This window comes from Leucoraja erinacea, chromosome 32, assembly GCF_028641065.1.
Source record: "Leucoraja erinacea ecotype New England chromosome 32, Leri_hhj_1, whole genome shotgun sequence".
NCBI classification, from domain to species: domain Eukaryota; kingdom Metazoa; phylum Chordata; class Chondrichthyes; order Rajiformes; family Rajidae; genus Leucoraja; species Leucoraja erinaceus.
This window is the reverse complement of record NC_073408.1, coordinates 315,399-342,541: the sequence shown is the minus strand read 5'-3', so window position 1 is coordinate 342,541 and position 27,143 is coordinate 315,399. Positions and strand designations below refer to the sequence as shown.

Here is a 27,143-nt window from a genome sequence, read left to right as displayed (position 1 = left end):
AAGAGAAGTATGTTTGTTTCATAATTTTCTAAACTCGTTTGTCTTTCTCGGTAATAAACTTGGAAAATAAAATAACCTGTTCCAAGGGGTGACAAGGCAGATGAAACTTCCCAGATATATACTCAACAAGTTAAAACATGTCTCTCATGAACAAGGCAGTTTGAAAAACAATGTTTATTTTGCCAGCTACCACATATTCGCAGCAAGAGCCATCATTGCAGCACTCCAAATGAAGTGAAATATAAACTAAAAAGATCATTTTTATGTTTTGCTTCAGTCCTGATTTGAACATTTTCACTGAACCTGATCATCAGCTATGATGGCCAAAGTGATTTGAGAATGGCTCATCTTATTATTTTGTCAAAACAGATGTAGATTCTCAAACAATGCATTGAAGAAATGCACAAAACATCGAGGTGCATAGTGGTACACTTTTAGTTCCATGATATTGGTATTTAATGAGGCAAACCTCTTGTTTGTAAGAGTCAATGATGCAGAGTTAATGAGCCAACATGAAAGTCCACTGTATCCATTTGGGAAAACCAGGTCTCTGAGCTTATTCTGGGGAAGCACAATGGTTCTCACTCCATGGGTCGGATGCAACAAATACTGTTAACCTTCTTTACACTGAGGGTTGTTCCACTATGCTTGTGTAAAGCATTCTTCTTGTTGCTCCAGTAGATGATTGAATGCTTTCTGAGCCACAGGCTTGTGCTATTCCTAAGAAAGAGAACACGTCACAGAATTAACCTGATCGTCATTTAGGCAAAAGGGAACAGGTGTAGCTTTTAGCTGCTGCTTATGGAAAATAGGAACTAGAATGGGCCTGATCAGACTTTGAAAAAAGGTCATGATTTCCTTGCTCTCTGTCCTCCACATTCCTTCATGGTCCCATTACTGTTGATTATTCTACAGTATAAACATGTGTGACCTCTTCCTCCAGCACTGTGTCCAGTTTCTCGTACCTCCCAGCATCTACCCAACATGATCCCTTGCACTCTAATATATTTCAGTGAAATCAATAAAAATAATAACAGTGGTGCAGCTGGTAATTCTGTGCCTCCCAGAGCCAGCGATCGCGGTTCATCGCTGTGGGTGTGGACCTCCCTGTGACTGTATGGACATTTGAAAAACATTGTTCAAGTTAGACACAAAAACCCAGTATAACTCTGCGGGTCTGGCAGCATATCTTTATTCCATAAAGAAATAGGTGATGTTTCATGCGGAGATCCTTCTTCAGACTGAAAAAGGGTCTCGACCCAAAACGTTACCTATTCCTTCTCTCCAGAGATGCTGCCAGACCCGCTGTGTTACTCCAGCTTTTTGTGTCTGTCTTGGTGGAAACCAACATCCGTAGTTCCTACACATTGTCAAGTTAATTGGGCGTCTCCAGTAACTTCCAGAGATTACTGGAGATATTGCCATGGGCACCCCAGATGGGTTAGGGGTGTAGGGGAAGGATAAAGCATCAACAGAGCACCTACATTCATTCAAGATTCAAGAGAGTTTATTGTCATGTGTCCCAGATAGGACAATGAAATTCTTGCTTTGCTTCAGCACAACAGAATATAGAAGGCATGAATACAGAACAGATCAGTGTGTCCATATACCATTATATAAATATATACACACATGAATAAATAAACTGATAAAGTGCCACAGGACCATGACCCCTCACTGACCCCAGTACCCTCACAACTTACGTTTCTTCCTGTCTTTGTACCATGAGCAAGTTTGGAGAAGAGTTTTGGGGAGCAATGCTAAATTGCCAGAGAGACCTTGTGTGCCTCCCTGCACAGACTGCTATCTCCGTGGAGACCCACTTCACATCGATCCTTACCTGTTTGCCACAAGAACTGTGTGAACATCTGTGGAAGATCTCTCCTGATCTGTAGCTCATTTACGTGGCTTCACCTGTTTGATCTCAGTGATAAACAAATGGCACCTTCTGCTCTGGGATCTGTCAACATTGGTACTGGAAAACAACTGCCCATAAGCGCTTCCATTAAACAACCCAGAGCTTTCATCATTGGGAAAGGATTACACTCCTCAATATTACGATGGGTGTGAATCATCAAAGCCGTTCGTTATAATGAATGACGTGTGCCCAGGAAGCACAACCTTAACCTCGAGAAGATCGCGCAATCAGCCATTTTCAGGGATCAGCAATGGTTGATGGATCTTTAGGACGGGGTTGGGGTGACCCTCTGGTTCCTGGTTCCCACATTCACACATGGTGGGTGTGTGGAACGAGCTGCCAGAGGGGGTCAACTTCATGGCAAGTATTATGAAGGTGAGTACATTTAAAAGACATTTGGACACGTTTTCAAGAGAGAGTTAGATTTAGCTCTTAGGGCCAAGGGAATCAAGGGATATGGGGAAAGCCGGATGATCAGCCATTATCATTTGAATGGTGGTGCTGGCTCGAAGGGCCGAATAGCCTACTCCTGCACCTATTTTCAATGGTTCGATGGTACATGGATAAGAAAGGTTTAGAGGGATATGGGCCAAAGGGCTTGTGTGTGTAGATGGGGGCATTGTTGGAGTGGGCGTTGGGCCAAAGGGCCTGTTTCCATGCTGTATGATGCCATGACATACCACAGTAGTTGAGTTCAGATCAGTGAGAGTCACCCAAATAACAATTACTGATGAAAATGACATTGATCTACTATAAGTGGGATGTAGTTTCCACATCAGTCTAGGCCGTCCTGCAGAGTATGTTGATCAGGTACAAAGACCATCATGTTGTGCTTTGACTATCTGCCTTAAGTCGGCAGCACAGTGGCACAGTGGTAGAGTTGCTGCCTTACAGCACCAGAGCCCAGGTTCAATCCTGACTAAGGGGGCTGTCTGTACAGGGTTTGTACTTTCTCCCTGCGAACGTGTCGGTTTTCTTCAGTTTCCTCCCACATTACAAAGACGTGCAGGGTTGTAGGTTTATTGGCTTCTGTAAATTGTCCCCAGTGTTAGGATGTGAAACTGGGATAAGATAGGAATGTACAGGTGTTTGCTGGTCAGCGTGGACCTAGTGGGCAGAAGGACCTTTGTCCACACGGTATCTCTAAACTAAAAACTAGTCTCTTATTTAGTTCAGTGTCAATTTGTCTGCTTACACCTCTGTGATAGGTTTTGCAAAATTCCACAAGTTGCTGCTATTTACATGAAATTTTCTTGGATTTCATGCATCTGTGAAGTGTGAATTCATGTAAGCACGGCTATTTGTCCTGGATTCACGGACCCATGAAGACAATATTACTGGAAGGTCTGAAGTTGAGTAGTAATATCACTTCTTCGCAAGTCCAGTGTGTGTAAATGTGGAACTCATGGAGACTGTGTTAGAAAGCTAAATGTTGCTCATTTGACCATGGATAGATGGGGAAATAAAATGAGGTACAACTGAATTCATCCTTTTATTACTAAAATTTACAGTGCTTTATAATAATTTTGTAGAAATGTGTTCTTACCTCAATAACACTGTATATCCATTCTCTGAATTCTGAAACCTTTGTGTAGACTCCAGGGTGATTAGCTTCAGCACAGCCCAGCCCCCAACTGATCACCCCGATGAGATGCCAGGTGTTCACGCCCTCACATACCAGTGGTCCACCGCTGTCGCCCTGCAATGTACATCCACAGGTTCAGCCCATCTCTCACATATTGGCATCAAACAGTCCACATCCCCAAACCCTTCACTTGAGCTGCCATCCATCACCTGGCATGCGTCCACCTTGCCCTCCCTGTATCCAGCACACAGCATTCTTGGTGTTAAGGCCCCGTTGTACATACAGCTGCTGTTACATCGCTCAGTGCTGATTAGAGGCACAGATGCTTCCTTTAATATATTTTCCGTATCGTCTGAAAGAAGCAAAGCATTGATGAGTTACACGCCTGCATCCTCTGCTGCTAATGTCCCTTTATTCCCCCGTACATCACACTCACAGGCATCTGCGCTTGCATGGCCCCAGCCTGATATCCAGCACTTCCTACCCGGTATCATCTGTGGATTGTATCTGGGCAGACAGATCGCCCTCACTGTATCTGGAAAATAAACGAGTATTTGAAGATGCGTGGAACTGCAGAGAATGCAAGGAATAGGGATCTGTTGGCTTCAGTAGAGAAGAAGGCAGAGCAGTGTCAGTGAAGTTATAACTGAACACTGACAGTAATACAGGCAACTCTCTTGTGTACATCCCTTTGCTTCACTAAATGAATGGTTTGCACTCAAGTAATGCTGTGTCCTTCCAAACAACCAAAGATGTCCTTGAAGGACAGTCTGCTGCTATGTGAGCCAATTGAACGGTTATCTTGTCAGCAGTGGGAAGGCTGAGCAATTGGTACATGTCAATGACATTGATTGAGGGAAGGAATATCTTTGTCTAGGGTATGCTGCTCTTGCAAAGACCCACCCACTGCAAGAGTCTGCATCTTTTGGAGTGTGGAGGTAAGGCAGGTTGGGGAGAAATAGAAAGAACAAATGGAATATTTGCAGTTAGAGATCTGTCTTTTGCTAGAACTCCATTGTACAGAGGAAAGGAAAAACAGATTCAAAATCATCCTCATTTAAAAACTCTGGATGCACATATTTTAATTCACGTTTAAAATTAAGTTGCATTGTACATGACATCTTTAGCACTTGTTCAAACAAAGTTCCTACTTGAAAATGTAATAGGTCTTGTCAGCTTCATCAGGGCAATGTCATAGTCGTGTGTTTCATGGTTGTAGCTGTTGCTGTAGATTACTTTCTCCACTGCGTAGGTGGGAAGGCTGGTGAATAGAATGAGTTCTCTGTCCACAATCCCAACATACACCCGCCAGTAGCGTGCCAATGGTGACCTGAAACGTAAGGAGCTCCTTAACAAAGGTTGTGGATTTGGACGATGGGATTGAAGGCTTTGTGGCCAAGTTTGCAGATGCTGCTAAAATAGGTGGAGGGGCAGGCAGTGTAGAGGAAGTAAGGACTTGGACAGTTTAGGAGAGTGGGCAGAGAAGTGGCAGATCAAATGCAGTAGTACACAGTCATGCATTTTGGTAATAAGAATAAAGGTGTAGATTATTTTCTAAATAGAGAGAGAATCTTGAAATTAGAGGTGTGAATGGACTTGGGAACGCTGGTGCAGGATTCCCAGAAAGTTAATCTGCAAGTCGAATCAGTAGTAAGGAAGGCAAATTTAATTTCAAGAGGACTGGTACACAAAAACAGAAATGTAACACTGAGTCCGGCTGCATTTGGAGCACTGTGAGCAAACCTGGGCCTCATATCTGAGGAAGGATGTGCCGGCTCTGGAGAGGATCCAGAGCAAGTTTACAAGAATGATTCCAGGAATGAAAGGGTTAGCATATGATGAGCGTTTGACGGCACTGGGCCTGTACTCACTGGAGGTTAGAAGGTTGAAAGGGGACCTCTAATGAAAGGCATAGAGTGGATGTGGAAAGGATGTTTCCACTGGTGGGAGAGTCTAGGACCAGAGGTCAAAGCCTCAGAATTAAAAGACTTTTAGAAAGGAGGTGAGGAGGAACTTCTTTCGTCAGAGGGTAGTTAATCTGCGGAACTCATTGCCACAGACGGCTGTGGAGGCCAAGTCAGTGGATATTTTTAAGGCAGAGATAGGTAAATTCTTAATTAGAACAGATGTCAAGGGTTATGGGGAGAAGACAGGAAAATGGGATTAGGAGACACAGATCTGCCATGATTAAATGATGGTGTAGACTCGATGGGCCGAATGGCCTAATGCTACTCCTATTACGAGTGAACTTGTAAATACCGGAATTAAAGGAATCATAAGTAGGCTCCACAGGTGATTGAGTTTAGCCATTGTTCAATAGGTTATGGTTGATCCTGTACCTTGTGTTGTACCTACACCCACCTCAATTCCATATCTACTGATTTCCCCTAATCTACAATACACCCAGCAACCAAACATCCATGCTGTGTCAGGAGAGAATTCCCAAGATTTGTAACTCTGCATAAATATAACATCAGTACCACATGAACAGCCAGATGTTGAGACAATGTCCCTTGTTCTAGATGCTGCATCTGAAGCAACTTCCCACACTGCCACTTCCACTGCAATGTCCCTTGTTCTAGATGCTGCATCTGAAGCAACTTCCCGTTTACTTCCCACACTGCCACTTCCATTCACAAACCAAAGATAAAAACCTCTCATTTTTCTCGACCTCCATGTGGTGGAGCAAACAGGTCAATGTCCAAAAATTCTTATTGTTATCATGAACAGATTCTTATTCGTACAGTATGTCAAGGTATTGTAATCATGTATTTCTGTCTGACTGGAAGGCACGCAACTGTACCGTAGACACGTGACAATGAACTGAAACGATTCTCTTACGTCTGGCAATGTCCTTGGAGTAAGCTTGTTTCTGATTCAGTAACTTTCCATTAGAACAAATAAGGATGGGCCGTATTGTTGAGTGTGATATTGGAATGTGAATTATTGGAGAAAAAAACGATTCTGACATTAAAGCTCAGGTGCATTGCTGAAGTAACAGAAACATACAGTGGTTATGTTGTGTTAAAACTGAAGAGATTTTCTAACTGAGACTGAGTGACTGAGAGATGATTCTTATTGTTTCATCCATGCATAAGCACTTCCATTAATGTGAACGAGAAATAAATATCAGAGGAAATAAATATTGCCAGTCAAAATACGTGGCATAGATACTTGAATCTGATTGTTTGTTGAAGCAGGGATCATGGCATGGATATCAGCCTCCTCTTCATCAAACCATCACCCACTGGCAGATGGTTCCATTAGTCAGTAGCGTTGAATAATGGATACTGGTTAGCACCAACAAGTGAGGACAAATACTATCCCATGGTGACTATTGATACCACAGTGTTAACTGACATTGAAAGTGAAAATTCACAGCAAGCAATCTATCCCACTGCAAATGATGCCTGGTAACTCGGTAAAATGGACACTACAGCAAACAGTCTACAGAGTCCCATTAAATACAGAGATACAATCAACTATAGTGAGATACAGGACCCTTGAGCCAAGTTAGAGCTAATCATAAAAGTAAAGTGATTTTACCAGAAAAATGTCGAGTATCGGATAGTTACAGGTTACAATTTGTGCATCAACAATCCTCAGTCACTTGTAACAATCTGGGTTCCATGTGTAATCAATGTGAGGATCAACATTAAACTATCAGATTTGCTCCAGAATAGGTAAGGAGGAATATGCTTATCCAGAGAGCATCGATGTAGTTGATGAAAGAGTGACTGACCTGTGTACACAGTGAGCTGCGGTGATGAGCCAGTACTGGGTGAGAATGGAGGCACCACATGTGTGCTTGTAGTTCATGTACAGGGTGACCTGCCAGGGCCAACTCCCCTTCGCTGCCTCACTTCCTCCAACTATCATGGAGAAGTCATGCTTCTCTCCGCAACCTCCATGTTGAAAAAGACAGTGAGTTAAGGTTAGGCAGCCCGTAGAATGATAGGTTGCAATAGGCTTGACTTAAACTTTGGGATGCACTAGAAGTGAAGTGAAACCAGTGCTTTGATCGCTGGTCTCATGGAATCAATACTCATGAGCCTTGCTTTGCAACAGTTAGTATTGCTCCAGTACTTAATAACCACCCAGCATTAGTACTTCAGTGTCCTTTCTCAACAGAGAGCGTGAGTGGGGGCAGGGGAGGGAGGGGATATCAGATACAGTCTTGACACAAAAGGGTACACTTGGCTCAAACTAATCTTTGATGGCAGGTAGCGCTGCTGCTTCACAATGCCAGAGACCAGGGTTCAATCCTGACCTGTCTGTGTGGAGTTTGCAGGTCGTGCCTATGATGGCATGGGTTTCCTCCGGGTGCTCCGGTTTCCTCCCACAACACGTGCAGGTTTATCTGGTTATTGGTCTCTGTAATTTTGCCCCTAGTGTCTGTTTTTGCTAAATGTCATTGCTTAATAATGAGCAGAATTGTATGTAAGATTCTTAATGACACGACTGTGAGGCTGACTCTCACTCTAGTGAGTGAAGTTAATTGATGTCGAATAGTGAGTGTTGGTTGCAGTCGGGTCACTCCAGTGTGGGAGGAACATACAGTGTTAAAGGCAGCTTGGTAGATGATAGTATACCAGCTGAAACATTAACCTTAACCGGCACGACAAACCTGCTTGAAGATGGCCAAATTGCAAGAGTGATTAAAACATTCTATATGGAGCAGATTTACTTACCAGAGCATTTCAATGCTATTACATTTCCAGATGTACAGCTGGTCCTGGCAAGAAAGAAAACAAGGAAACATTTTCCTGTAGATGCCATGAGGAATGGAAATACCTTACACACCAACAATAATGGGTGAGTAGGAAGTGGGTGTATTTTATATCTGATTGTTCTAGTAACTTGGGTCGAAGGAAGGCAAGCAATTGTTATAACGTACATCCATAGGCTTGTACCTTCCCAATGTGTTTGGCATTCAGTTAGACACTAGGTGGATCAGCTTTGGTTGTAAAGAGGGCAATGTGACCACACATGCACAGTGGCATCAAGACATTCTCCAATAACTGGAGAACCTGTTTTAGTGATCATGTTTTGGAGATACATATTGGCCATGAGATGGTTAGGAATTCTATTTCCCTCTCCCTTAAGATTGCTTACAGATGAGGTTGAGGTTAGCATTGTCTTCCAATCCCAGAGCTCTATCCTTTAACAGAGCGCTGACTGACTTCACTAGGAGTGATTACAGGGGCAAGGAGAGCGACTGTCGGTCGGGCAGTGTCAGAACCAAGCCTAGATAGAGGCATCGAAGATGAACTTCGACCTCAAGAGGCTGTTGGGTGATTGTTTCAGACTCCGGTTCAAACTTTTATTATTCTGCGAGATTGAAGGAGTTACAAAGGAGACAAAATAAATCTTGACGTAAATCATTTATCATATAGAGTGTAAAATAGAGCAGTTACTAAATATATAAGTGACTAGTAAGTATGTTAGTCATTACAGAAGTTTATTTTAACTTTGGATAGCAGCACAACTGGTGCAACAGTAGAGCTACTGCTGCCTCACAGCGCCAGGGACCCGGGTTCGATCCTGTTCTTGGCTGTTGTCTGTGTGGAGTTTGCACGTTTCTGTGACTTGGTAGGTTTCTTCTGGGTTCTCCGGTTTCATCCCACATCCCAAAGATGTATGGATTTGTAGGATCATTGGCCTCTGTAAATTGCCCCTACTGACTGGGGAGTGGGAAAACATGGAACAAGTGTGAACAGGTGATCAATGATCAGTGTGGACTCGGTGGGCCGAAGGGCCTGTGTCTATACTGTATCTCCAAAGTGATCTTGTAGGCGCCCCCTTGGTCATGACTGACCATGGGTGATGCAGCCCAGCTGTTGGCTGCTTGATCCAAACCTCGTGTAGAGCAAATTCTGCTAAATAGATATGTTCTGTCTTGGTTATTATTATAGAACCTCATAATTACCCTGGTGTTCCCTTTACCACCAGTGACATGTACTACATTCGAGCACATGTGGTTGTGGTGGATCTGATGTCTGTCAAAAGGCCCAACAAGACTGTTTGCTTCCAACCAGTCAATTCCAACACATTGGTTTTGTTACAATTCCCACTTTCTGCAGAAACACGTGTAATTATACAACGCACGACAGAGGAAATGTGGCCAACCTGTGGCTCCAGATGTTTTCTAAATTGCTGTCCAGCTCATCAGTAATCTCAGCGAAACCCTGCGTGTAATTACGTTCAATCTCACTCACACTAATTACACTCCAGCCCAGGTATCTGTGGAATAAAAGAACAAATGACAGGATTTACATTTCACTGTCGGTATGTCAATATATAATCAGAACCTGCAAACATAAGTGCTACTATTTCTTCAAATCAGCTTTGTTTTGGCATTTAACACATTGTAAGTATTGGGAAGTGAATTTCTTTGAAGCTTTCCCAATGAACATTTTACATTTCAGCTGTGAGATTGTTAACCCGATCTACAAAGCTGGGATTGTTTGTTACCTATTTAAATACAGTAATACATTGGAGTGTTATTGTTACTAGTGGCATAGCTGTTAGAGCTGCCGCCTCACAGCGCCAGAGACCTGGCCTTGATCCAGTCCTCACATGCTGTCTGTGTGAAGTTTGCACGTTTTCCCTTTGACTGCGTGGGATTCTTCAGGATGCCACATCCCAAAGATGAGTGAGTTTGTAGGATCATTGATTTCTGCTCCAATCTTGTAGTTGTTAAGGTGATGGGATAATGTAGAACTAGAGTGAACAGGTGATCAATAGTCGGTGTGGAACTTGGAGACTTTAAAACGATGTAGGGTTTTAATAGGGGAGAGATACTCTTAACTGGCCTCTGAAATTACCCAATAAAGTAGTTTGTTCAAAGGTAATTTAAGATGCCTGACACCTGAAACAACCGAATACACAAAAAAAAGCAGGAAACATGACACGGTGGAAATAAATACTAACAGAGTACACTTGGACCAAACATCTAGTGTCTGCTGTAATTTCGCTGTAATTTTCCAATGAATTGATTCTGACATTTTGTTAAAAGGTTTAACTCCCTGATGGGAGAATAAGAAGTTCTTAATGAGTAGAGTGAGAATGTAGAGCTTACTCGATATGTCCCATGTATTTACACATCTGTTTACCCAGCGAGGAATTCCACTTTGTGTCACATGCAGGAAGCCAACCAGATTGGTTATATAACTCCAATAGCGAATTCTCTGAATTAATTCTGAAAGAAACTGAGAGCAAAATATTTACAAACTAGGCAGACATTAGGTCTGAAGTAAGGTTTCGGCCCGAAACGTTGCCTATTTCCTTCGCTTCATAGATGCTGCCTCACCCGCTGGGTTTCTCCAGTACTTTTGTCCACCACAGACATTAGGTCAAAGTTGGTCCACTTAATCAAGGAACATTCTCAGAACACTTTAGCTCCAGGTCCAGACTAATGTCAGGAGTACATTCCTGGGGTACACTGGCTCTAGAGGCAGATTCACTCCAGGGACAACTACCACAATTTTAAAGCCAGATGCATGGTTTTAGGGCAAATTAACTGTGGGCACAGATGAGAATTGCAGACTGTCATCAGAAACAGATTTACAAAAGAACCAACGTAACTGCATGAGCAGATGAATGGTTGGAGCCTAGGAACCTGAATATAGAATATTGTAGGTACACAAAACTGCTGGAGAAACTCAGCGGGTGCAGCAGCATCTATGGAGCGAAGGAAATAGGCAACGTTTCGGGTCGAAACCCTTCTTCAGACTGATTAAACTGTGCAAACTTCACACAATATAGAATATTGTTGCAGTCTGACTCTGATGTTTACGAGGATATTGCCAGAACTTCAATGTCTGAGCTACTGGGAGAGGTTGGGCATGCTGGGTCTATTCTTTACAGCGCAGGAGGATGAGGGGTGATCTTATAGAGTTGTATAAGATAATGAGGGGAATAGATCGGGTAAATGCAGTCTTTTACTTAGAGTTGGGGAATCAAAAACCAGGGGACATAGGTTTATGGTGCAAGGGGAAAGATTTAATAGGAACCGGAGGGGCAACCTTAACACACAGGTTGTATGGAGTATGGGTGTATGGGTGTATGGAGCGAGCTGTCAGAGGAGGCAGTTGAGGCAGGGACTGTGACAATATTTAAAATACATTTGAAAAGTACATAGATAGGAATGGTTTAGCGGGATACGGGCCAAACGTGGGCAGGTGGGACTTGTGTAGGCATGGGCTAGTATGGCCGAAGGGCCTGTTTCCATGCTGCATGACTATGTTTAAATGACTCTAATGGTGTAACAAGATGAATTGATCAAAAACTGAAACAGATTAAGTCCAGGGAGTGATTAAGTCTAATATGAGATTAACTCCAGGAGTCATTTAACTCCAGGTGTAGACTAACTCCTACTGTAGTCCTTGCTGAGATCAATATAGATCAAGTATTGATCCAGTATTGGTTGAGCAATTCCTCTAGAGTGTGTTTGTAAAGTAAGCTCACTATGTGGACCAGGAGATCACTAACCTGTGAGTGGATCATTGTTGCTGGAGTTTTGCTCCGTGGCGTTGCAGTCTGTGGTGGGTGGATTGCCACCGGTTGGGATCAAGTTTTTCTTCTCAATCGGCCTCTCCAAATGTCTCACTAATGTAAAACAAATAATTACAGTAAATCCGACTTCCATTTGAGATGTCACCTCAGTCTGAAGAAGGGTCTTGACCCGAAACGTCACCTATTCCTTCTCTCCATAGATGCTGCCTCACCCGCTGAGTTTCTCCAGCATTTTTTGTCTACCTTCCATTTAAGAATCTCTGTTTGTTTCTTCATGCACATGTCTGCTGATGGAAAATCGGGAATACATCATGTACAGGAGGATATTGTAAAATCGAGCGTTCTGGAACATTCCGCACGCCTCAGGCAATTATCCTCAGGGAAGAGCTACCAATAGCTGGGTATCTGTGAGAATTACAGTGTTGTATTGCAAATCCGTGGGGTTTCAGGGGAGATATAGGCCAATGGCAATAATGTCAATATGGGAATGGGAAGGAGAGTCAAAATGGTAGCAATCTTGTATAAAAATGTTCTCAGCACAAGGGTCACTTGGTCTAGGCTTGGTCTCGCCAATGTAAAGGATGCCACATTAGGAGCATGGAATGCATTGGTTTAAGTTTGTAAATGTACAGGTGATTCTCTGTCGCACCTGGATGGGCTGGGTGGAGGTTAGAGAGGAAGTACAGGTGCAGTAGTTGCATCTCTGGAGGTTGCAGGGAAAGTAGCTGGGGAGGGAATGGGTTGGGTGGGAGGTGACGAGTGAATGGAGGGAGGTGCCTCTACGCAAAGCGGGAAGGGGTGGGGACGGGAAGATGTGACTGGTGTGGGAACTCTATCCGGTTCCGTGTGGGGGCGGGTGGGGGGTGGGGGAGGAGCAAGAGCAGAGGTGTGGCCCACAGGGACACGCATGAGATATTTCAGTTGTCTCTCTAACGTTCTAGTCTGTGCCTTAAACCCTCTAAACAATATCAATAATTATCATTTATTTCTCATTTGAAATTTGAAACGTTTCTCTCCCAGGGCTAAGGGTTTATAACAGATTATAAAATGTTGCAGTAACTTTCTTAGCTTGATGTCTGAAAATAGGTTTAACCCGTTTATAATTATGATAAATTACATTTTACTGTAGAACACATTAGTCAGCACTTTACATCAGAATGCAATTAATTTATTTTCTACTTGCCCATATATTACTGATTTCCCTTTCTGCTGCAGCCCTAAGTCGTACTTAGAATGTGATGTTCACTTCCTTTCTTTGTAATGAGCAACGTGAGTGGTACTGTATCTGGAGCAGCTTCAAACACTCGTTTGGGTTGATAGTACGTTGAATAAATAACGGAATTATTCATGCTTAGTCACCAAGAAGGAAGAATTTAGAGTCCATCCACCTTTTTGTTGGGTATAAAATAGACACCTGTGAATGAGTTTATAGGTGGGCTTGATCTGTAAAGGCTTTGTACTTTCTATATTGGGGTCCCTTTGAAGTCCTTCCCCTCCTTGAGAGAACAGAGGAATGGCATGGATATGTTTGCTCTACCAGGAGCCAGCATAAATTCAATGGGCTGAATGGCCTCTTAACTAAAATATTATTTCATTCAATAAATGATCTTTTGGCTGTAAAATACACAGGGATATCTTCAGGTTGTGAATGGCACAAAACATTTTTGTTTTTTTAATTCACCCAGCTGCAGATTTTATATCAGTTTTCTCGACTGAACTAAGGAGTGGTTCCTCCCTGCAGGTTTGGCTTCCAGCGCAAAGTGCATGAGTCAGTCAGTGCAAGTATTGATAGTCCTTCTTGCTTTTGGGCGGTGCCTCAATCTTTAATAGCTTGGTGACTGACATCATGTCAGATTCACTTGGATCACCTTTCCAGTTTCAGTATTAGATCAACAATTTCAAAATTAATTCTCTGGGTCTCGCTGTTGGGGTGAATACAGCTAATACCTGCAGATTCCCGTTTACAAGGAATCTCTTTCTATCTTCTTGCACATCATTAATTACTGACTATTTAAGGCAAACAGAGATATCAATGTAAAGGAAATCTTGCACCTTGCTTTTCACATTGCTGAATGGTGTGGACCAGAGATAGTTGTGGACAAGGAACCTGGGGATTTGAGTCTGAACCCCAACACACTGGATGGGTACTAACGCCACTGAATGAATAACTTGTCCATGCTGATCCCTAATGGAGCAATCCCATCACATCCCACAGAGTGTTTTCCTCATGTACTACCTTGTCTCATTTAGAGGGCATATATTGATCCTGTTTCCACCCCATCCAATGAACTGCATAACATTCCCAATAAGCTTAACATAAACTTAACCGGGCAATGTGGGGATAATATTCCCCTGTCTGGCTATCCACAACCAGTAGTCACAGCCTCAACACCGGGTGGTACCAGCAATGGCTGCCCCGCCAACAGTCTGTCTGTCCCTTCCTTCTTTGTTTTAATCGTATGTGTTAAATGTAGGGTTTAGAGTTCCTTAGCTTGTTTTATGTGGGGGGGGGGTTGGGGGAAACCATTTTAATCTCCTACCTCGACGGAGGTGTGATTTATTTCCGTCTCCGTCCGCACTGCGGCCTAACATCGAGGAGTTGGCGGCCTCTGCTGGAGACCGACTCCGGGAGCTCCACCCGTGGGCGCCTGCGGGCTTAACATCACGAAGCTTTCGGTCTCTGGTTAGAGATCAACTCCGGGAGCTTCAATCTCCCCAACTGAGGACGGTTCGACTGCCCCGACCGCGGGAGAATAAAAGGGAAGTAGATTGAACTTTATTGCCTTCCATCACAGTGGGGAGTGTGGGGAATCCGCTGTGGTGGATGTTTATGTTAACTTTTATGTAGTTGTGTGTCTTGTGACAATAAGAAACCTTTGAACATCAGATTATTCTGAACTGAAATGAGGCATTTCTTCTGTCAGAGGGCAAAGAATCTTTAAAATTCCCTTCACCAGAGGAACGTGAAGACTCAGACTCATATACAAGGGGGAAATCAATGGATATTTGTATCTCTCTCCACACAGACATGAATGTTTGGTTTGTGAGGGGCCCTAGTCTCTCTCTAGGCCCTCTCTTTACCTTAATGTACATAAAATCTATTTGGATTTCCCTTAATATTGTCCTGCAGAGCCATGTCCTGTGGCCTTTTGGCCTCTGGCTCCCTTGTGAAGAATGCTCTTCATTTAGCTGCACCCCCTGTTGCCTTGTGAAGTGACACAGACACGTTGTGGGAGAGAACTTGGATGGTCAGTCCGGGAGGAAGCAATGCCCAGTGTTTGCTGATGAAATAATTGGCCATCATATTAAAATTAAAGATTATAAATTCCTACATGTTGCAGCATTAATGAGACATGAAGATAGATACAAAAAGCTGGAGTAACTCAGCGGGACATAGAAACATAGAAACGGGACAGGCAGCATCTCTGGAGAGAAGGAATAGGTGACGTTTCTTCAGCCTGAAGAAGGGTCTCGATCCGAAACGTCACCCATTCCTTTTCTCCAGCGATGCCCTGCCTGTCCCGCGGAGTTGCTCTACCTTCGGTTTAAACCAGCATCTGCAGTTCCTTCCTACACATTCATGAGACAGAAGTAGAAGTTGCCTTACCAGTGAAGTAAATGCCAAGTACGATGATGGAAAGGACGGTGACTGCACACAGAAGGGCCAGAATCCTCTTGGTGGCTCGAGGTGGTCGTCTACGTGGTCCTGTGGGACAAGAGGTGGAGTGGATTTACTGATGCCTTCCTTCCCTTCTCACTAACTCCTGCTCAACACAACGTCTGCTATGTCTGGAGACAGGACACTTTATGGCAGGAACTCAGCCCAAGGGGATCTCCAGGGGAATTATTAGACACCGATGCACAGGAGGAGGAGGTGATCAAACACTTGGTCAAAGCCACACACACAATCTTGGAATAACTAGGCGGGTCAGGAAGCATCTCTGGACAGAAGGATAGGTGACATTTTGGGTCGAGACCCTTTGTCAAAGAGATTGGATTTGAGGAGCTAATGAGAGGCCATTATTGATAGGTGTTGCGTGGTCCAAGGTGTCTTGGACTAACGATATGGTCACCAACACTAGAGCAACTAAGGAGGATTGAGAGAAAGCTAGCATTTTGGATCAATGACTTCCTCGGGCTCACTTTATGTCCTGTCATTATATCAGAGGGTTGCCAGGGCAGGGATGGGCTTTGTGGGGCCTTCATGTCCAGTGCTTTTTTTATGTACCCTTTTGTACAATGTTTTAATCATAATGGTGAAAGTAGACTAAAGTATAATGTGGGAAACATTGTCAAGTTGAGAAGCTGCTGTAGAGTTATTGACCCATTGTGATGTGGACCATGACTATCCCGTGGTGTGTGGGCCTGGTGTGTGTGGGCTGGTGTGTGTGGGCCGGTGTGTGTGGGCGGTGTGTGTGGTGGGCCGGTGTGTGTGGGCCGGTGTGTGTGGGCCGGTGTGTGTGGGCCGGTGTGTGTGGGCCGGTGTGTGTGGGCCGGTGTGTGTGGGCCGGTGGTGTGGGCCGGTGTGTGTGGGGGCCGGTGTGTGTGGGCCGGTGTGTGGGGCTGGTGTGTGTGGGCCGGTGTGTGGGCCGGTGTGTGGGCCGGTGTGTGGGCCGGTGTGTGGGCCGGTGTGTGGCCGGTGTGTGGGGCCGGTGTGTGGGCCGGTGTGTGGGCCGGTGTGTGGGGCCGGTGTGTGTGTGTGTGGGGCCGGTGTGTGTGGGCCGGTGTGTGTGGGCCGGTGTGTGGGCCGGTGTGTGGGCCGGTGTGTGGGCCGGTGTGTGGGCCGGTGTGTGTGGGCCGGTGTGTGTGGGCCGGTGTGTGTGGGCCGGTGTGTGTGGCCGGTGTGTGTGGGCCGGTGTGTGTGGGGCCGGTGTGTGGGCCGGTGTGTGTGGGCCGGTGTGTGTGGGCCGGTGTGTGTGGGCCGGTGTGTGTGGGCCGGTGTGTGTGGGCCGGTGTGTGTGGGCCGTGTGTGTGGGCCGGTGTGTGGGCCGGTGTGTGTGGGTGCGGTGTGTGGGGGTGTGGGTGGTGGGCTGGTGTGTGTGGCCGGTGTGTGTGGGCCGTGTGTGTGGGCCGGTGTGTGTGGGCCAGTGTGTGTGGGGCAGTGTGTGTGGGGCGTGTGTGTGGGCCGGTGTGTGGGCCGGTGTGTGTGTGGGCTGGTGTGTGGGGTGGTGTGGGGGCTGCTGTGGGGGGTAGTGTGTGGGCTGGTGTGTGGTGCAGTGTGTGGGCTTGTGGGCGGGTATAGTGTGTGGGCTGGTGTGTGGGCCGGTGTGTGTGTGGGCGGTGTGTGTGGGCCGGTGTGTGGGCCGGTGTGTGTGGGTGGGTGGGTGTGTGGGTGTGTGTGTGTGTGGGCCGGTGTGTGTGGGCCGGTGTGTGTGGGCCGGTGTGTGTGGGTGTGGTGTGTGTGGGCCGGTGTGTGTGGGCCGGTGTGTGTGGGGTGGTGTGTGTGTGTGGGTGTGGTGTGTGTGTGTGTGGTGTGTGTGGTGTGTGTGGGCCGGGGGCCGGTGTGTGTGGCGGTGTGTGTGTGGGGCCGGTGTGTGTGGGTGTGTGGTGTGTGTGTGGGCCGGTGTGTGTGGGGGGTGGTGTGTGGGCCGGTGTGTGGGCCGGTGTGTGTGTGGGGGTGGGTGTGTGTGGTGTGGTGGTGTGTGTGTGGGCCGGTGGTGTGTGGTGTGGTGTGTGGGCCGTGTGTGGGTGGTGTGTGTGTGTGTGGGCCGGTGTGTGTGGGCCGGTGTGTGGGCCGGTGTGTGGGCCGGTGTGGGGGGGCCGGTGTGTGTGGGCCGGTGTGTGTGGGTGGGGTGTGTGTGGGCCGGTGTGTGTGGGCCGTGTGTGTGGGCCGGTGTGTGTGTGGGCCGGTGTGTGTGGGCCGTGTGTGTGGGCCGGTGTGTGTGGGCCGGTGTGTGTGGGCCGGTGTGTGTGGGGGCCGTGTGTGTGGCCGGTGTGTGTGGCCGGTGTGTGGGGCCGTGTGTGTGGGCTGGTGTGTGTGTGGGCTGGTGTGTGTGTGGGTGTGTGTGTGTGGGCCGGTGTGTGGGCCGTGTGGGGGGGCGTGTGTGTGGTGGTGTGTGTGGGCCGGTGTGTGTGTGTGTGTGTGTGGGGCTGTGTGTGTGTGTGGGTGTGTGTGTGTGGGTGTGTGTGTGGGCCGGTGTGTGGGCCGGTGTGTGGTGTGTGTGTGGGGCCGGTGTGTGGGCCGGGGTGTGTGGGCCGGTGTGGGGCCGGTGTGTGGGCCGGTGTGTGTGGGCCGGTGTGTGTGGGCCGGTGTGTGTGTGTGGTGTGTGTGGGGGTGTGTGTGTGGTGGTGTGTGTGTGTGTGTGTGTGGGTGGGTGTGTGTGGCCGGTGTGTGTGTGGCCGGTGTGTGTGGGGTGTGTGTGTGTGTGGGCCGTGTGTGTGGGGCCGGTGTGTGTGGGCCGGTGTGTGTGGGCCGGTGTGTGTGTGGCCGGTGTGTGGGGTGGTGTGTGGGCCGGTGTGTGGGCCGGTGTGTGGGCTGGTGTGTGTGTGTGGGTGGTGTGTGTGTGTGGGCGGTGTGTGTGTGGGCTGGTGTGTGTGCCGGTGTGTGGGGTGGGTGTGTGTGGGCTGGTGTGTGGGTGCGTGTGTGGGCCGGTGTGGTGTGGGTGGGGTGTGTGTGGGCCGGTGTGTGTGGGCTGTGTGTGTGGTGTGTGTGGGTGGGCTGGTGTGTGTGGGCTGGTGTGTGTGGGCCTGTGTGTGTGCCGGTGTGGGGGTGTGTGTGTGGCGGTGTGTGTGTGGCCGGTGTGTGTGGTGCCGGTGTGTGGGTGGGCCGTGGGGCCGTGTGTGTGGGCCGGTGTGTGTGGGCCGGTGTGTGTGGGGGTGTGTGTGTGGGCCGGTGTGTGTGTGTGTGTGTGGGGTGTGTGTGGGCCGGTGTGTGGGGCCGGTGTGTGGGCCGGTGTGTGGGGCCGGTGTGTGCCGTGTGTGTGGGCCGGTGTGTGTGGGCCGGTGTGTGTGGGCCGGTGTGTGGGGCCGGTGTGTGGGCTGGCGTGTGTGTGGGCCGGTGTGTGTGTGGGCCGGTGTGTGGGGCCGGTGTGTGGGCCGGTGTGTGGGCCGGTGTGTGTGGGCTGGTGTGTGGGTGTGTGTGGGCCGGTGTGTGGGCCGGTGTGTGGGCCGGTGCGTGGGGCACAGAACAGCGTTAACTTCATCTACTTACTGAATCGCTGGCGCCAACGTCTGCGGCGCTCTGCCGTGGAGACCGATGCTGGTGACATTGTAGATGTTGTCGCCTCTAATAGAGGAACCACTTCATTGGCCACAGCAGGTTTGATGCTACTGGGATCATCCAACAAGATTGATTCGGGTCCATGGGTGATGTTTCCTGAGCTAATACCGGGGGCTGTTTCTACATTGATTGCGTGCAATTCCACCGCTGGAGTATCAGTGGGTTTGACACTGTGGGGAGAACCCAACAACAAGATGGATTCAGAACCCACGGTGGGATTCTCTAAGTGAACGTCTCCGGGTGCCACACAGATCCTGCTCCTTCTAATGTGGACAACTCCAGCCCTTGAATCTCAGTGGGTTTGACACTGCCGGTAGAATCATCGTGTGAATCCATTGATGACGAGTCAGACCTCTGGGTGGGATCCTCTGAGGACTGTGCTGATAATGCTTCCGTTTTATTTAGCTCTAGTAAAGGTACATCCGCATGCTCCATTCTCACAGGCCTCGACGCTCCAGTGGACTCCAGGTTCAAATCCTGCAGCCATAAATGAGAATTTCAGAAATTAGCAAGTGCAGTAGACTTTACTAAATATCTATTTAATGAGAACTATTTCAACAACGCCTAGCTTTACGTGTTAGCAAACTACAAACATGTTTCAAGGCATGTTTCAAGGCAGATGCTGGTTTAAACCATAGACACAAAGATAGACATAAGATAGACACAAAATGCTGGAGTAACTCAGCGGGCCAGGCAGCATCTTTGGAGAGAAGGTATGGGTGTCATTTCGGGTAGAGACTGTTCTTCAAAAGTGATAACAGACAAACAGAGTCCAAGAGTTAAACAGCCCAAAACCAGGCACGTTATCCCACCACATCCATGTTGATGATCAAGTACTTGTTTATACTTATCCTGCCTGTTTGTCCATAGCCTTCAATGCCTTGGCAATTCATTCATCCAAAGATAGACCTAAAAAGCAGGAGTAACTCAGCGGGTCAGACAGCATCTCTGGAAAAAAGGAATAGGTCTGTCCCGCTGAGTTACTCCTGCTTTTTGTGTCTATCTTCGGTTTGAACCAGCATCTGCAGTTCCTTCCTACACAACAATTTATCCCTTATGAAAACATAGGAACGCCACAGGTTGTAGTAGACCTGGACAGTCAGGTGTACACATACCTGTCCCGTGGACCAACTCATGAAGTTTACATCGCTCTTGCCTGAAACTAAGATGTTGATGCACATGTGACTGGAACGATCTCCCCAACACTGGATGGTCCATGAAGTCAAATAGTCAATCAGCAAAAATATAAGGTCTTAAGCATGTAAGGTTTAAAGATGGAAAGAATACAGAGAAGATTGTTGGGGCTGTTGCCTGGACCTACATGGGCCTTCTCTGACTGCTCTAGTTCCTTCCCACATCCTAAAGATGTGCAGGTTTGTAGATTAATTGGCTTCTGTAAATTATCCCTCGTTAGGATAGGGAAGAGACGGGGGAGAGGGAAACACCAAGTATCCGCTCATTCCGGTTGTTGTCCCCACTTCACTGACCCACACTCTCTCTCACACACACACACACACACACACACACACACACACACACACACACACACACACACACACACACACACACACACACACACACACACACACACACACACACACACACACACACCCACACACACACACACACACACACACACACACACACACACACACACACACACACACACACACACACACACACTGACACACACTGACACACACTGACACACACACACTGACACTCACACACACACACACACTGACACACACACACACACACACACACACTGACACAAACACACACACACACACACACACACACACACACACACTGACACACACACTCTGACACACACATGGTTTAAAGGGATATGGGCCAAATGCGGATAAATGGGACTAGTTTAGATGGGGCATCTTGATCTGCATGAACAAGTTGGGATGAAGGGCCTGTTTCCATGCTGTAAGACTATGACACATTGTAGAAAGGGCACAATTCCTCTGGAGAGGATCCAGGGGCGATTTATGAAGATGTTGGCAGGCCTGGAATTTTTTTTTCACTTTGAAGAAAGATTTGATAACTGGGATTGTATTCTCTGCAGCAACAGAGATGAAGAAAAGACTTAGTTGATGTGAATAATATTATGAGAAAAGGACGTGTTTCGCTTAACAAAGAGTGTAGGAAGGAACTTGTTTAAGCTGAAGATAGACACAAAAAGCTGGAATAACTCAGCAGGACAGGCAGCATCTCTGGAGAGAAAGAATAGGTGATGTTTCAGGTCGAGACCTTCAGACTGAAGAGGTTGAAAACCAGCCATAAAACACAATGACTGGAGATGTGTGTTATCCAACTAAGGGCAGAAATCAGAATCATGTACATCTTTATTGACATGACACCATAATAAATATATTGCAGAAAAAATAATTTAATGGGGTGGCACGGTGGCGCAGCGGTAGAGTTGCTGCCTTACAGCACCACAGACCCAGATTTGATCCTGACTACGGGTCCTGTCTATACAGTATTTGTACATTCTCCTTATGACCACATGGGCTTTCTCTGGGTATTCCGGTTTCCATCACATCCGAAAGAAATGCAGGTTTGTAGGTTAATTGGCTTCTGTAAATTGTCCCTGGCGTAGGATGGAACAGGTGTATGGTAGATTGCTGGTCGGTATGTACCAGCTGGGCCGAAGGGCCTGTTTCTATATATATGTTTTACATATATATCTTCATTTCATTGAACCATATACGATTGAATATGTGGCATTACTTTTGTCTTGTTTCTATAGTCAAAGGGTAAGGTTGATTGATTTATTTGTATCGAACAATGATGGAAGTCCGACATGCCTTGTTTCTGTTTATTTCCTATATATATACTGAGTTATAATCTGATTTCCATATATGAATATAGTTATTCATGTGCTGCACCTGTTGATCAGAGCCTGGTTCGACTGTGGAATGTAATTAGGAATGTAATTTAGCCTAAACTCATTCATACCTAAACCTATTTAAATCCTAAACGTTGCATTCAAGTATAAGTTAAAAGACTCGCTACAGTATGCACCAGATTACACAATTTTAAGCTGAAAAATGCAAAAGCTCCCTACCGTAGGAGTGGAGGCACATAGCTTCTTCAGTTTAATCCATCCTCTGTTTCTGCAGCTGGCTGCAGCAGTAAATATCAATGGAATGAAATGGATCCCAAGCTTCAGGCAAGTGACAGGGCATTGATAATTTGCAAATGGGGAGTGGCTGTTAGTTTAAGTAAATGTTTTCCCAGTTGATGTAGATTTTACAGCATGAGAATCCCTGGATGTATGAACATCTTTACCCAGACCCGTGAAGCTCACACTCTACAGCAGCTGCCTTTAATATAGGGAAACATCCCAGAAAACGTATTGTACCTTCCCTATCACGTGAATTATACACGTTTATGTACAAGTCTTTACAAATGGCACTGTGTCCTGTGGATCTACAAGTGTAATTGGTTCACATCATCCTCCTCCCACACCTTCCCCACACCACCTTGACCCCACACCACCTTGACCCCACACCACCTTGACCCCACACCACCTTGACCCTCCGCTACCTTCGCCCTCCACCAAAGATATAGAGGAGGCATATGGTCCGGAGACCTTTCATTGCGCACTGTCCCTCATTTTCTACACAGTTTTCCTTTAAAACATTTTTTTAAAAGAAGCACCTTATTTATTATAAACAAAGGCTTATTTATTATAAATAGAAGGCTAAGATAGACCAAGATAAACTGCAAAATCCAATGGACTAACATGGATTAAACTGCAAGAGGCATAACGGAGGGCTGGGTCTTATTCCTAAAATGGCGGAAGTGACGTTGCGTACTACACTTCAGGCCATTGGTCTATCTTGCTCCTCTAGTACCTTTGCCCCCCCACCACCTTGACCTCATGTCTGGTCCAGCTAAATGCTTCTACATTTTTACCCAAGTTTCTCCTTCAACAATAAATCCCACGTAATGTCAGAATATCAAAATACAACTATAATATTTCATAAGATAAATAAAAGTTATAGTTAACATATTAGATTGAATGGCCATCACATTTTAGAATATCAGCTGTTTAACTATATTTGAAATGGATCCAAGTATATAATTATAATCATAATTCTACTAGTACTTCATTAGCAACATATGAGGAATTTGATTTGCTACATATCAATAACGAGCGACAATCAGTCCTGACGCCATGGGTTGGTGAGAAACATACTGACAAAATCCAACAGGACTGGATTGTGAGCTGTTTCCTGCAATCAGTCCCTCGCATACATGCTAAACCTTTATACAATCACCTACAGTAAAACCAATGCTTTGCTGTAAAAAATAATTCAATTTATGGAGCACCTTTCATGGTCACATGATACACCAAACTGTTTTAAACCAACAGAAAGTCTCAAGATAATCTATTTTAATGACAGATTTTGAGAGATATACATTGTCACGGTACTTATTCAAGTGGGATGCTATGTAGCCACAAGGAGCTCACACAGCATCGATTTTACTAATCAGAATGACTTGTTTAGCACCACACCAAATGCATCTGAGTAGGTTTTGTCTCTAACTCTCTGGAAGGGACAGAGGGCTTGAACACGCAACCTTTTGAGTCATGACGGGTTTTACTCATTGTAGGCAGCATCTTTGACCTGAACCAAGAGCACTGTACATACAGGAAGCACAAAATACACTGCCATGCACCCAAAGCACCAGCTAAACATTGTGTAAAAGGAATCAAACATGGGGTGGCATCTGGTTGAAAAGGTGGCTTGTCTAGTCCCTTTCAGAAGCTATTCTGCAAATCCAGCCACCACAAAGGAAAGTATTTTTGACAAATAATGTAGTTGACATTTCAGTAACGCTGTGGTAAGGTTTCTAATTTTAGATACTTACCATCACTGAAGGTTTTCACGGGATGTGGGCCTTGCCAGTCAGCAGCTCATGTGTGGAGGTCAGTGAATGCGTTTTTGTTACTGATTATGAACTAAGTGTCTAGTCCTGTGACACTCTGAATGATAATGAATTACAATTCAGGATGAGCTTTTATTTTTATAGAGCAATCACGAGAGTTACTCAGCTGGTAAAACTAGTTTCCAAATGTCTTGTGTAGCCACATTCCATGCAAGTAGAGTTAGGCAACCAGGTTCTTTTACTTCTGGCTCCGACATGATTTAAAAAAATTAAAAAGTAGTGAAATGGCAATAAAGAGGTAAATATCCCAGTATCTCTATTATAATCCAAAGCACATGACAAGCAGTGATGGATGTGTAGGAATGAACTGCAGATGCTGGTTTAAACTGATTTAACCGACTGAGAGTCTGAAGAAGGGTCTCGACCCGAAACGTCAAATATTCCTTCGCTCCAGAGATGCTACCTGACCTGCGGAGTTACTCCAGCATTTTGTGTCTAAGCAGTGATGTATGTTTGAGGTATCATCGCTGCGGTAATGTCAGGTGAATGATTGGCTTCAGACCTTGGCAATTAAATAAGGGCGCTGGTTAAAATGCACAGATTATAATCACAAAATCTGAGTTCCTCCCTCCAGTAGTTTGCTCCAACATTTGTAATCCTCTGTGTTTCTGGGATCATGTAGTCCACCAGAAGTCACAGTGAACAGTCTGGAGGAGGGGGACAAGATTTAACAGAACTGATAGAGGATTAGATGCAACACACAGTGAGTTATCACGTGACATTTGTTCCATCATTGTGTTTAGCAAATAAATTCCAAAACATTCTTTGCAGGAGTGTTCAGTAGAAGCAATTGTAGAGCTCTAGAGATGAAATATCAGGTGGTCAGGGGGAGGGGAGTGTTATTTGTTTCCCAGAGGTGGGCAGATTGGGGCAATGTCCTTCCGTGGTGTATAATTTTGTAGACCATCTTGGAGCCTAACTAGCCTGACCTCACTACAAGAGAGGATGTAAAGTAATTGCTAAGAAAATGGTTGGCGTTACAACTGCTGGCTGGTTCTGGGATTAGCGAATAATTGCAGCTGCTGCAGGAATGTACAAGGATGGAGTGACACAAGGGTTGAGCAGCACCCTTTGCAGCCTGTGGCTTGGTGTTAAGGCCATGGTGTTCCTGAGAAGAATTCCAATGATAACCAGGATTGAAGCGAACTTGGGAGGATATGTTTTGTTTAGTAATTGTGGTAAATTTGCTGACAGATTTGACTCGTATAACATAGAACGGTACAATGCAAGAATAGGCCTATTGATCAACAATATCTGTGGTGAACATGGTGCCAAAACAAACTCTCATCTGCCTGCAGATAATCCATCTCCCTCCTTAATCCATGTCCCTCCATTCCCTGCATGTACGCATGGCTATCCCAAAGCCTACTGAATGTCACTAGGATAGCTGCTTTGACCACCACCCCCAGCAGAATGTTCCAGGCACTCACCACCCGCTGGGACCTGAAGTAGCTGCTGGGGGTGGTGGTGGAGGCAGATATGTCAGTGGCATTTAAGACATTTGGATAGGCACATGGTTATAGAGGGGATGGAGGGATATGGGTTATGTGCAGGTAGATAAGTGATGGGCTTGGCTTCATGTTCGGCACAGACATTGTGAGCCGAAGGGCCTGTTCTTGCACTGTGTTGTTCTATGATCCTCAAGAGAAAATTATTGAAGAAGTCCCTGTATCACTTTCTTTGTTTTCACTAGTTATAACAAAACTGCAGATATCTTGTCTGCATATCTTTGGGATGTGGGAGGAAACTGGCGCACCTGTAGGAAACCCATGTGGTCATAGGGAGAACATGCAAACTCCACATAGACACCACCCAAGGTCAGGACTAAACACGGGCCTCTGGCGCTGTAAGGCAGCAGCTCCACTGCGCCACCGTGCCACATTTCCTTCTATGCAATTAACATAATTGTTCGCATTTATCGTAATAACGTTATTAGTAATTATCATCGATATAATTGGAGTGAGCAGTGACTGAGTGAAACCCTTCTATGTTTCCAGTGAAGAATGTTTGCTCTTGGACATTGGAAATTGCAGCTCATCTTAAGCAAGGTTGACAACAGACTCTACAAATTGCAACGATACTGAACTGAAAACCAAAGCTACCTGAATCCCTGTGGGTCAAGATGATCTGTACCATCAGGTAAGATTGATGCATCTAATTTCCTTCTGCTGTCTATACTTAGTTTTGATAGATTACAATGGTGATGGATGTGGTGGGCTGCGGCTGCAGTTGTTGGAGTTACTTTAACGGAAGGCAGACAGATTTACTGGTGTTTGGGAAAGTTCCCCTCGCAGCCAATCTCCATCCTGTCCTGGAGGTTTGCCAACTATTCTCTCAGTACCTGGTCAAATGCTGGAATAACATAGATAGCAGAGTGTTCAGTGGATGTATTCAACTGCAAACTTCATCTACTTCAAATAGTAACAGTTAATATTCCTGTTCAGCTATAGGTTATTCATCATGGACTGCTCACACCACGCTGTGCCTGTTTGCATCACACTTGTTGAAATCAGCATGACTCTCTAACTGCTCAACTAAACTTGAAAGATCGATTTAATTGTAAATCTTGAAGCTATTCTCAGTTAAACACAATCTCTTCCCGGTGGCAACTCCCTTGGCCTATAATTCGTTTCCTTAACCAATTTTCCACTGTCACATATCTCCAAGGATAATTAATTGACATGAGAACATTAGTAAAGGGTAGTTGATTGTGGTTCTAGTGCCTATTGCCCATCCAATCATGTAACGTATGACAGGGCCAATTATCTTAGCTGAGTTGATGTTCTCTGTCCACTGGGCAGGCAGGCAGCAGCTTTTCCCTTTGAAGTGTGAATTAATTAGCTTTGTGCCTTTCCGATGCTTAATCAAAATATTTATGAGACAACGTGACTTTTCACAAAGGCTTTGGGCAATCAGCATAAAAAGAT

The 27,143-nt window shown here is 45.9% G+C and overlaps 1 protein-coding gene across 1 annotated transcript; it reads right to left on the bottom strand.

The window, feature by feature from the left end:
- Window positions 1–155: 155 nt before the first annotated feature.
- Window positions 156–24,288, bottom strand: LOC129712229 (transmembrane protease serine 5-like). The gene is given in 14 exon segments (XM_055660483.1): window positions 156–720; window positions 3,465–3,617; window positions 3,713–3,855; window positions 3,940–4,038; window positions 4,655–4,833; window positions 7,246–7,408; window positions 8,195–8,238; window positions 9,633–9,746; window positions 10,585–10,714; window positions 11,997–12,113; window positions 15,628–15,726; window positions 19,171–19,486; window positions 19,489–19,716; window positions 24,139–24,288. Coding segments are annotated over 14 exon segments (1,794 nt in total). The 5' UTR covers window positions 24,142–24,288; the 3' UTR covers window positions 156–714.
- Window positions 24,289–27,143: the final 2,855 nt, after the last annotated feature.